General features: G+C 41.9%; 1 protein-coding gene across 3 annotated transcripts in view; it reads left to right on the top strand.

Moving 5' to 3' along the window:
• Nucleotides 1-12,656, top strand: part of CARD11 (caspase recruitment domain family member 11) — a 61,829-nt gene that overhangs the window by 22,346 nt on the left and 26,827 nt on the right. Inside the window, exon 1 of one of the 3 annotated variants that reach the window (XM_062613570.1) lies at nt 1,386-1,775. The exons of the other annotated variants lie outside the window; for them this stretch is intronic. Within the exon in view, the coding sequence (XP_062469554.1) occupies nt 1,751-1,775 (25 nt within the window). The 5' untranslated portion in view covers nt 1,386-1,750. Of the gene's footprint in view, nt 1-1,385; nt 1,776-12,656 lie in introns of those variants that run through there. 3 annotated transcript variants of the gene reach the window in all.

The following is a 12,656-nucleotide window of genomic DNA, read 5'->3' on the forward strand; positions in this document are numbered from 1 at the left end:
GATCACAGTGCATAAATCCAGAGCTATTTGAGCAGGACATGTTGGATGCAAACCTATTAAGTAGCTAATTTCATCAGCACAGACCTAAGTCTCTGCATGAAGGGACTGGAGCAATGAAGATAAATTGAACATTCAACTACTTTGAGGAAAGAACATGAGAAAAGGCAGAGGGGGGGTTGTTACTGTATTCTGGTCCTCACAGGACATCCCAGGCCCTCTCTGCTGACCCATTTGTCTGACCTGCCTCACTTGTCTTATCCAATATCTTCTTTCCTCTTCCTCTCTGATTCTGATTACCATTCCGTGTGTGGTAGTTTCATCAGGCAAGTGAAGATAGCTGACAAACTCCTCTGTATACAGCATACGTTAGAACTGAAGGTATCCATCACCTCTGCTTGGTGACCGATCCTAAGGGAAATGAAGCAATTCATCAAGCACAGCAAATGGAAGAAAGAAAAGATCAGAGGGAAGGCAGAGATGGGTCATTTTGCTTTGGCAAGGTTTCTAGACCTCACTGACAATGTCATATTTTCACCTGGGACATTCTTCCACTTCTTTTCTCTTGTGGAGAATGCTTAACACATACAGCTGGCTGTAGTAGCACAGGTTGTTTAGGTTGTTGTGCTGTGTTTTGGCCATGGCGGTCCAAAATTGACCCTCTGGTTCTGCATATAGAGCTGCTATAAAGAGTCGGATCAGAGCATCGGACTCTGTGGGCTGTGATGCCACATCTTGGCATTCTGCATTACGTTCTACATATCTAGAAGTGGGTTACTTACACCTTCCTCCATCCCTCATGTGGATACGTATTATTTACCCACTCTGCTGATCCTTAAAGCTGGTATGAAGCTGGTATGGTAGATTGGGTATAACGAAGAAGTTCTTTACTGGGAGGGTGGTGAGGCACTGCAGTGGATTGCCCAAGGAAGCTGTGAATGCTCCGTCCCTGGTGGTGTTCAAGGCCAGGTTGGACAGAGCTTTAGGTGACATGGTTTAGTGTGAGGTGTCCCTGCCCATGTCAGGGGATTGAAACTGGATGATGTTAAGGTCCTTTCCAACCCTAACTATTCTATGATTCTATGAAGATACTGCTGTACTCATTGGCAGCTGCCCTGAAAATGGAACAGAACTTTTAAAGCATTGTGAGATTGTCAAGAGAAAATTGGTGTAACAGCATCCAAGAAAGGTTCACTGTCCCCAGATTGCTCCTGCCTTAGTACATAGAGCATTGCTTGATCTAACTTCTGCTTGCCATTACTGGTAAGGAAGAACTGGTTTTGTCACGTTGCAAAGCCGTAAGCTTTTTTAATGCTGTGACCACGTTCTTGAATGTTTCCAGCTCTCAAGTCCCACCAGGGAGTGTACAAGAAGTAAGATGTTGCTCACCTGTGAGTAACCAGGACCAGCGAAATAAAGCCCTTTTTACCCTAGAGAGTGTTGTCATTGGGAGCAGCCAAGGGGCAAGCCCACACGCAGAGCTACCGCAGGAGCTTCTCTAGCAATCCAGGAGTTACTAACAATTACTTGCTCTCAGGACAGGTCCTGTGAACGCTTCCTCCCACGCTGACTTGCTCTGAACAATTTCAGTGTAAGTACAAGAAGCAAGTTTGGGTTTGTGGTTACTGCAGCTCACCAGCCCTTCCAGAGCTCTCCCACGGTACTTGCCCACTTGTCACCGAGTCCTCTCTTCTGTGATGCTCTGTGTTTTATCTTCCCTCACCGAGGCACCTCGAGGAGCAGCAGTAGAAGAATGCCTGTCTCTGCCTTCACCTCGGGTAACCGTCTGCGTTGCTGCGCAGGGAGATGTGCTCATGTAACCCTTTCAAGCATGCATGGGTGGGCAAGGACAGGTCGAGAGCTCTTGTACTCTCAGGATCTCTTTAGGGGTGATAGGAGTAGCTCACAGGAGACACAGTCTCACCTGGTAATGCCAACATCAGTGCTGATGTCAGCCTAGGCCATACCTCCTAGGAATGCTGGTAATGAAAAGGCTGGGAATATTTCTTATTTTAAAGAGGCTTTTAAAATTCTTCATATGCTTCCTTTAAAATAATTCCTTTTATCTCTCTGATGTTTGCAGTACCCTGGAGAATAATACAAGGCCTTTTCTCAGGTGATGAGTGTATTGCTTTTATAGGATTTGAAACACTTACTGACCCAGGTAGCTTGTGACAAAATAGGGTTTTGAATTGAGATCCGACTTGCTCTGTCTTGCTTCTGTTTCTCATCCAGAGTGAACCTTATCTGTCGTTATTTTGTACTTCACATGCATCATGCTAGAGTAATTACAGCCATAGAAGATAGAAGGGCATTGCCATCAAGGAAGGGAACCTGTAAACACAGCACATGATTCTTAAAAGACATGAAACCTGAGTGGAGGGAAGCAGGAGTTCAACCACCTCCTGCATAACAGTTGTTGTATGCTTGACATTCCATCCCTGTGCCTAATTCCTCAGTCTCATCCTTCATGGTGACTTCATTAGCAGTGAGATGCTAATTAAATTTCATGTTTATGACAGAAAATAAAACCATTGGACCTGTTTTAAATAGGTTTGTATGAGTTCGGGCTCCGTTAGCTGAGTCAGCAGTGTAGATCCTGCAACGCTGAACTTACCGGCTTTGGGGCGAGAAGGTAAATAGAGGAAACAATGATGGAAGGAGAATCTAATCTAAAGCCTCGTATGGTTTTGATCCTGTATTACATTTTGAGCATAAGAAAAACAGTTTTGTGTCTCATAGAAAGAAATTTTATCAGTTATGTAGAAAGAACCTTTCTTGTGTTATTTCTCAGAGGTTTCAAAGCTTAAAATGTCATTTAAGTCTTAAAATCTCAATTGGAATTGGAGACAATATGCTGAAAAGAGATTGCTGCATCAGCAGTGTTTACCGTGACCTGTTAGCTGGCAGAATATTTATTTCATGGATTCAGAAGGGTTGGAATTAATACAGGTAAGCACTGGCACACAGCATCTGCACTCTTCCCTGTGGGATCTGTGCTGCTGGAGATGTTGTGTAATACTGGAGAATCAGAACCACTTAAATACCGCTGCCAGCCAGATTTATAGGTGCTATATAGAGCAGTTTCCTATTCATGTAAAAATTAGCACCTCACAAAGCTTTAAAGGCCCATTTTTCAAATGCTTAGCATTTGAAGAATGCTGCAGTTGCAAAAAGCTTTTTGAAAGAGCTCAGCTCCAAGTTAAGTGTGTAAGAAAGACCTGATTTTTCAAAATGCTTAGCACTCACAGCTCTGTTATTCCTAACAGTGTCTTATCCCACACTGTGGCAAGTCTTGCAACAAGACGGCCCTTTCTTTTGATGCCTAAATGCTACCTGCACCCTTTGAAAATCTGACCCTGCTTACAAGTGGTGCCCGTGAGTAAGAATGAGAAACAGGGGAAATTGATCCTCACCTGTGGGAGCCATAGAATCATAGAATAGTTAGGGTTGGAAAGGACCTTAAGATCATCCAGTTCCAACCCCCCTGCCATGGGCAGGGACACCTCACACTAAACCATGGCACCCAAGGCCTCGTCCAACCTGGCCTTTAACACCGCCAGGGATGGAGCATTCACAACCTCCCTGGGCAACCCATTCCAGTGCCTCACCACCCTAACAGTAAAGAACTTCCTCCTTATATCCAATCTAAACTTCCCCTGTTTAAGTTTTAACCCGTTACCCCTTGTCCTATCACTATGGTCCCTAATGAAGAGTCCCTCCCCAGCATCCCTATAAGCCCCCTTCAGATACTGGAAGGCTGCTATGAGGTCTCCACGCAGCCTTCTCTTCTCCAGGCTGAACAGCCCCAACTTTCTCAGCCTATCTTCATACAGGAGGTGCTCCAGTCCCCTGATCATCCTCGTGGCCCTTCTCTGGACTTGTTCCAACAGTTCCATATCCTTTTTATGCTGAGGACACCAGAACTGCACACAGTGCTCCAGGTGAGGTCTCAAGAGAGCAGAGCAGAGGGGCAGGATCACCTCCTTCGACCTGCTGGTCACCCTCCTAATTGATGCTCCTTTTGATGCAGCCCAGGATGCTAGCCATTTACTAGTGCTTTTATTGCCTGTACCCTCCCTTTGTGCACAAATACAACACCGCATCAAAACAAAGGCTTTTCACGTTCCACAAATGCTTTCCTTGTTACCTTGTGATACTATGAGGTAATGGGGATAGCACATATGGAATTGTTATGCTTCAAGGCATAAGTTAGGAGAATACAACTAAGCTTGCACAGACTTGTAGTTGATTACAACCCTTTGTAAATTCCCCTAAAGATCAGGATTTTCGTGTCTATAATCCTGCAAATCTTGCTTTTGTGATATTGTTTGTAGAGGTTGTTTTGACAGCAGCTGCCCGTGCTTCAAGACTGGAATGCTCACAGATGGAGCGTTGCAGTCTCGATGCTAATTCTGGCATTGCTTTGGAGTTGCTGTTCTCCCAACTATTTATTTCCACAGACAGCAGAGAATTCGGTGGAAGTCTCCTTGTGTTGATTCATTCTCTAGGACGTAGCCAGGGGGAGATGGATAGCCAGATTTCTTGCCATGTTAGTACTGTGCTGCTTTGGTCTTTTCATCGCCATGAGCTGAACTGACCCGAGGTTCCTGATGAGACCAGAGTTTATAGTCTCTTCCAATGGTCAGTTAATTCTTCTGGGATAACTTTTCCACATGAAAGCTTTACAGCTTTTATTCTCTCTCATCAGAGCCAATGGAGTTAGTTATGGAGAAAGCAATGGAAGATGCTTAATTCCTCCTTGCAGTGCTTTGAAGGGAGGAAATATAGACTTGCCAAGTATTTGGTATCTCGTCCCCAAGATGGCAAGACAAGGTCATAGAGAAGTTGCCACTCATAAGTACCAGTCCCATTAAGTGAAGAATCAGACCTTTTTTTGTTTAAATTGCTCTAGTAGCAACTTAAAAGAGCCCTCAAGAAGGATGGAAAGGGAACTGTCTCTGTTTTCCAGAGATTGCTTTACTGCTCTCAGTTGCAGGCATTACAGTGAGGTTTCTTTGGTGACATAGAATTGGTCAACAACAATTGTTAATGAAATCCACCTCTATTATCTGCACTACAGGATGACCTATTTGAGGTGCTCCTCAGCTCTTCCCTGCACCATCCAGAGCACGCAGCTCCCTGTGGCTTTGAGGACACTTCCTCTAAGACTTTCCTCTGCAGTGGTGTCGTATTTGAAAGTTACCCACAACTTCTGTTCAGAAGAAAAGGGAAGTAAGGCAGCCCCCAGCACCTTTCTATGTACTATAAACAGCAAGTTTGAGAGAGGGGATGGTGGGTGTATGTTTCCAGAGCTACGTGACACAGTCTTGTGACACTGGTACAAGAAGAGAGAGGACACAGAGCAGGAAGAAGAGGAGGTGACCAGAAACCATAAGTGGGAAAAATGATTCATAAAACGAGTACAGCCATTTCCATGTGAAAGGAGAATTCTAATTTCCAGCAATAAAATAGCGAGCTCCTTTTGATTCCTGGTGAGGTTTTGTCCTTCTTAGAGCAGGCTGCTTGTGGTCTGTCATAGACTTTCTCTTGTCAAATGGCATCTTCTGCGTGTTTTGTTCTCTGAGACATGCATGCAGCTTTAAGCAAGCTTACAAGGACAGAGGATTTTGTCAATGAGCAGAACATAAAGGACTATGGCAGTCTGCAACTAGGAGTGAAGCTTACTTCTTCCAGTGACTTTGAGGCAGAAGGACTACAGGTATTGGCTATGTAAGGCGTGCGTGTCGTTCTTCAAACCACAGTCAAGCTAGTATGTGCAAGACAGGAGTCTGTTCTATAAAATTAGGGTCTCTTTTAAAGTAATAGTTACAAAGAGGTCACAAAGTGAATAAGGTATAGATATCTGTCCTATCTATGTGAAGCTGTGCATTTAAAATGAACAAAATGTATATGTGAATCATAGCAATCATCACCCTTGGGAAACTGGACAGTATTTGATCCAACAGAATATACTGTTAGCAATTAAGAGCTAAACGTGAATGGGTAAGTCTTCACAGAGCTAGGTGGTGAGCTATTATACCTTTCCTTAGTGCATTTAAGATATTTAACTGAATCGTTAAATCGCCACAGTGAATTACAGTGCGATTATCTGACAGTATTCAAGCCTGGAGTGTAACCTTTTCAGTTCTAAGAATGGCCTACACATTTACTGTCAGTTATGCCGAATTTGGAGATTGTTAGAGCGGAGTCCTCCCATCCTTTCACTGTTTTGGGGGATGAGAGGATCACCTACATAGAATCGTTATCTGCCTACATGGAAGGTGTTCTTCTCTCTCTGCATTTTGTTATTTCTTTAAACTCATGTAATGTAAGTTTGTAGAAAGTAGAAAGTGTCAGGTTTTCAAATAGACTAAGTAGCAGTTTTGTATGGCAGAGCTATACTTCTTCCTCTTTTCCTGTTTTATGTGACTTGTATTAACAGAAGTGTTAAAAACACCAATGAGAGTCAGGCTTTCTGTGCAAAGGTTATGAGAGTTTCATATGTAGGTGTCAGCTAATGAATCTTTGTCCTCACCAGGTTCTTATATAGCTCAGTCTATGCAAATCCCTTATGAACACTGGTTCTCTGCGCTAAAGAATGCGGTGGGATTTGTAATGTGAGCACACATTTAGTGGGACCTAGCCTGCGGTCATCAAATCCATTTGCATGTTTAAGTAACTTGAATTTTCAATTCAGGACTCCTCATAATCACACAGAACTATGCACTTGCCCCCAGCTGTGCCTTCTCCTCTTCGGGTAGTGAGAATCTCCATCAGTTTTAAAAAGAGAGGGAGTCAGTCTCAAGGGAAAGTTAACCTGGGACCTAGTAATGGCTTTTGAAGCATTTGTTGGGCCAGCATTCGCACGAGCCCCCAGCAGCCTGAGGATGACAGCTTCTGTCTTAGATCTTGGCTTTTAACACACATTAGTTGAAAGGAAATGCTCGTGTCAGTAGTTAATGCTGCACTCAAGAAAAAGAGGCTGGCTATATAAACATATTTGTACTGTGTTAGCACAGTGATTTCTGTTGTCCTCACCGTCATCACGCGCAACAGGATGGAGGATGTGTAGATTAACGCATTTATTATATGTCAGGCTTTCAGCTCTCCACTGCTGCTTCACAAATCCTTTAAAACAGATGCATTAAACTCCTGTGGTAAATTATTCATTTAACTTATCGTGCCATTAGCTTGATTTGCAGGCTGAGAGCTAACACTGATTTCTAATGTGTCAGGATCCATGGAGGGGCCTTCCCTGTTTATCCCTTTGTTTGCTTTACACCCCACATTCCTTCCCTTTACTTTCACTAAAGTCTTTCCTGTTCTTATCTCACTTCTGTTCCTCAGTTAATTCTGTTGAGTTCCCCTTTCTTTAACATTCTTTCTCTTTTTCTGTTCCCTTTTTGTATTTCATTTGCCCTTGACCTCACTGTTTTTCATCCCCAAGTCTTGGCTTTCTCCTCTTTAGTGTTTTGTGTCCAGCTCTCATTGTTCACCTCTCTCAATTCTCATTTACCTTCACATATAATTTAATAATGGCAGTTCTAACAAGTTCTGAAATCTGGGAATCAGATTCTTAAACAATATGGGAAAACAGAATAATATTGTTCTAATCACCTGTATGGACACTGGCATCTGAAGGGACAAACCTCTCTCCATTTACCCTAGAGGGAACCTAAGCTGTGAGTAGTGGCTTGAAACCAATCTTTAGAGGGCATTCCAAGGTGGAAGTATAAAATGGTGGCATGAAGTTTTAACCAGACCATTTTCCATTCTCTAGAGGGTATCTAGATTCCTGATTCCTAATTCAAACTGGTGAAATGAACCCAGCCTCTCAATGTCTCCTTCTATCAGTTGTGCTTAGACACTGAGTTACTGAAGGAGCTAGGAGCATTTTCACTGTGTGTAGAAAATAGTGACACACAGTAAACTGAGTCTTGCCAAAACAGGATTTAAGCTATCAGTAGAGCAGGATTTTTCCATTTTCTTTGTTTATTATGGGTAATATATGTTCTACAAGCAAACCTGATTGGATGTTGCATGTTTGAGGTAGCACAGCCTGCTGTCGGTTTGCTATTGAGGCAAAGTTAGTCATTTCCTTCCTGTGTGATAGTAAGAGCTCTTGAAGTTCTAAAGCTGGCAGATTTGAGGAAGACATAGGCTTCGCTAGATGGAGTGCAAAGTGGGAAAGCATAGATCTCAGCCATTTATAGGTTACAAGGTTCTAATAAGTATTACTTGCATCGGTTACGGTCCTTTGCAGCAATATTTAATTGGGCAAAACAATGTTTTTAATGTGGAAATAGGTTTTTCCTCCAGAAAGAGCTTGGTATTTTACAGAATTTCATGTGGACTTTCAAAAGCAGACAAAAGCTGAAGGGAGTAAGTGTGGAATTCAGTGCAAGGGTTTTTCAGCTCTAAGCAATATTATCCTGCAGTCTTGAAAAGCTTGTGTCTCTGTTGCATACAGCGTTTTCTGGTTTAGATGCTACTAAGCAAACCACTGAGAGGGCCAATTAATAGTAGTAGTGATTGATCCATTCTTTATGTATGCCTTACACATTCCTTTTTTCTGAGATGGCGTTTTAGATGGATCTGTTGATAGGAGAGTAAATAAAGGCAAAGAAGGGATAACTGGAGAGAGTTCCTATAGTATTAATTCCTCCGTCTGCTTCTGTTAGCACAGCAATAGGGACTAGAGGCAAATCTCTGATTTACTTTGTTGCGTTCTCTTTTTTTCCTAGGGCAGGATACTGAATAAGAGTAACAGGATGGAATTCTTCATTTCTCTTTCTCTCACTTGGTTGGTGAATTAATAGTTATGAAAATGAGAGGAATTTTCTTTCCCTCTTCTGCTTGTAGAAGCAAGATGAATATGCCTCCAGAGCTCTTTGAACCAGTTAGGGAGTTTGGTTTGATTACCTCTGTCTCTTTTCTTCTCTGAAAACAGGAGTAGTATTTATGACTATGGCTCTCATCTGCCTTTACTGAAGCCCTACCTTTACCGCACTGAAGCCTTGCAAATGTGTTTGTGTTTTTCGGCATTATGTAGGTTGTGTGTAACAGGAAAATTGATTCAATGGAATTGAACAGAATACATCTGTGCAAAAATAATCCCATTTTGTATTTAAAGCCTCTTGCTCTTCTATTACTTTGGTATCTCTTACTCTATATTTTTCCTTTATACTTTATTGAAACCGTGGCATTTAGTAAGCTGGTTGAATCTTTCATATAAAGAGGGAGTTCTGATATACACAGAACGGTTCTTTCATATGCAGCCACTGTGACCTAAACCAGTAACACAGCTCAGTCTGTTCAACAGTGCTGCTGGCCTCAAAATATTCTGAAGCCTGTAAAATCTGAAGCAAATAGACTGCACTAATAATAAATGCTTTTCTAGGGTCTTTCCATCTTGATGGTTCCAAATGCTTTGCAGTCACGAAGTAATGAGTCCTGCCTTGTCATAAAAATGCTTCTAACTAGCCTTGTCTTCAGATGGGGACACCGAGGAAGAAAGAACGCATATAAAGTGCAAATTCTTAAAGCCAGATGAAGACACTGTCTCCTCTCCTTTGGGAGTCCAGATTTAGCAACTATATGGAAAAAACCTGCAAGTATAGGCAAGCAAACTCAGTCATCTTTAATCAATGTTTAAGTCTTTTAAAAGTAGTTTTCAGTGCTATAGAACATCCAGCAGTGCAGCCAACATAATGGGAAACAGCTGGTATGCAGCATTTCAGAAAGCCAGGAGTACAAACAGAGCTCTCTTGTCCTTAAGCAAAGGAACAGCATTTCCTTATCACACGTTAAACTGTGACTTTCTTCTAAAATTAAAGATCTCTCTAAATCCCTTTGTGCTTTGGCAATTCTCTGATATTGCAAATCTGCACATATCCATACAAGCAGCTTTTGAGAAAATTACCCTGTTGTACGTTATCATGCGAGGTGCTATAAGAACTTGAGGGAGAAAGAGTATTGCCCCGTGAAGTCTAGAGATATGCATAGAAAGAGGATGTAAGACAATACCCTCAAAATGGTGAGGATAATTATATACATAGTGCTATCTTCATCTTTATTTCTGCTTTATTATCACCCTTTCAAGTGTGATAATTGGCACATAATCCTTTCCTGGTTTATAAACACATATGCAGTATTTAAGATAAACTCTGTTCTTATTAGCTTACAGTTTGCACACACATTTTGTGTGTTGCGGTTTCTTTTTATACGCTGCCAGTCTGCAAACACCTGTGACAAATGCAGAAGTCCAAAGCATTAAAAACAGACCACCTCTTCCAAAATACACTTCCTCCTGCTTTTCGGTACGAAGACAATACTCTTTTTCCTGTTTCACAAAGGCGATACCAAGAAATCAGAAACCCTACCTGAAGCCTGCCTTCACCATCTCTTACACGGTAACTTCTCAGTATAGACAGGCTGACAAGCGTTCAGAGCAAGGGGGTGCAAATAATTAAGCAGCTGAAGGGTTAATTTCTGCACCGTCATGAAATGAATCGCAAAACCTGAAGCTTTAGCTGTGACCTGATGATGAGCACTTGTTAGAACCCCTGGTTCTGAAGCCTGCAGGCTTTATTCCCTTGATCAGTGAAGTGTCACTGACATATGAAAGTGTGGAGCCTGAGTGAGAACAGAGAACAGCTTTAACTGCAAGGTGATTTGTGCAGTTGAAAAATACACCAAAAAAATCTAGCAAACACACAGAAAGATTCATCTGTGTGTTACTACCAAGAGGGGGAGAGAGTCCCTGAGAGAGAAAAGGAGATGAGGGGAGTAGAGTGTTTCTTTTAATGCAAAATGGGATTCTCTCTTTTATTTGCCTGCATCTACAGAGACCTTTGAAATAGATGGAACTCGCTGAGATTATTACTGGATTAGGCTCTCCTGCAGTTAAAAGCTATTTTGTATACGAACTACTGAAAGGAGCAGTAGGAGAGCAATTTATTAACTGCTGTGGCGATTCTTATTTCTTCTTGGTTAATACCTGTTGAAGTCAGGCCAAGTCTGTGACTTCACACCTGTGATTTGTAATGGATGCCATAGTGTTTCTAGGACATATCACAACTTCTCAGTGTGTTAAGTTACAACTCGCGGTGCTGGAAGAAGAAACTAGATAATTGTAATCATTGTAATAAAGACCAGATTAAGTGATTACACATTTGAAAACACTGAATCTGTCATGTTTCATTTTGTAAGTGAAAACAACTTTTCTGCAATGGCGTCACAGGAAGGAAGGACAGAAACAGGGATTATGGTCTTTTAAATGCTGCTGCTGAAAGTCTCTTAAAATGAGAGCCACTAATACAATACCTTTATTGGTTTCCCACTGAGTTTCAGCTGGCACGTCTGGTTTTTGAGCTGCACACCAACGTTTCGACCCATCACAAGCATTTTATTTCCTATTCAACATTATATTAAATACTAAATCAAAGAAATCCTTGCTCACTAAGGAGGATGCTGTACTAATATCAGCTGTTGGCTCTGGAATAGTTCCACAAGACAGTGGAGTTGCTTGGAAGTTATACTCTTAGTCTGTTCCAAAGGGCTTGCTCCTGATAATAGACTGTGTTTGACAGGACTTTGCTACCAGAAAATTCTTAGCCACTCATGCACTGTACTTATTACTTTCCCATTAAACGCTATGTCTCCAAAATAACAGTATGGATGTATTATGCCCATACATGAGGGACTATCTGATAAAGGTGTTTTTAATGTCAGGTAAAAAAACCCTGTATCCATGTCAGGAATTACGCTGATGAGTGAACTCTTTGTTGAATCATTTAATGGAGAAATGCCTTACTAATGTCCTGAGGGGATTGCTGACAGTGTGTAATAATTGCTGGTTCAGTGCAGCAGATTACAAGATAGCTTGCATTTTATGGAACTCAGGCAAGTGCTTCTTTTGCACATCTGTGAGCTTCCCGGTGCGCTCCTCAAAATTAAAGGGCCTGCAACACACCTTCCTTTAGGTGCAATAGATAGCTGTGGCTGTAAGGTGACTGCAGGACTGGGTGACCCTCTGCTTTACTGTCTTCTACTCCCAAAAGTTCAGCTTCTCCAGTGATGTAGTGTTTGTTAAATTCATCTTTGAAGTGAAATACAGTTATCTCCAGAGTAAGGGGTGGAGAGTAAGGTTCATGAGAATGTATCTCTACTGCAGATGAAGCTATTTCACCTTTACCATTCCTCCCACTGCTACCTATTTTATAGAGCTGTTTCTATTTGTTTAGCTTTATACTGTTCGTTAGGGCAGTGTCATTTTTACCACATGTGAATACTGGTATTCAGTAAGAATTTCATCCGGTTTGTGAGGAGTTTGCAAGAACAGAGATTTGCCTATAACTGTAGCCATGTCCCTATCATTCTGGATCCCATTGAGTAGACTTGCTTTTCCTTGCCCTTTTGAGGGCTGTTGTTGATGCATTCCTGTAGGACTATTCTGTGTATCATTATGATAGAGCACTGGCGAACACATTATGTAGCAGATTAGCACTTTGGGCTTTAGTTTTCAAAATGAGGAGTTAATCCCCCATGGATATACAGATTAATAGCTGGTTTTGCCTGGGGATGTTCAGTGTAACTCGGGCTGCTTTGCAGTTCCTAAAGTTGGAAGCTGAGGAATTTATGCCACAATGGAGAGA

This window comes from Pezoporus occidentalis, unplaced genomic scaffold (assembly GCF_034315485.1).
Source record: "Pezoporus occidentalis ecotype Australia unplaced genomic scaffold, CSIRO_AGI_Poc_V1 ctg169, whole genome shotgun sequence".
NCBI classification, from domain to species: Eukaryota; Metazoa; Chordata; class Aves; order Psittaciformes; family Psittacidae; genus Pezoporus; species Pezoporus occidentalis.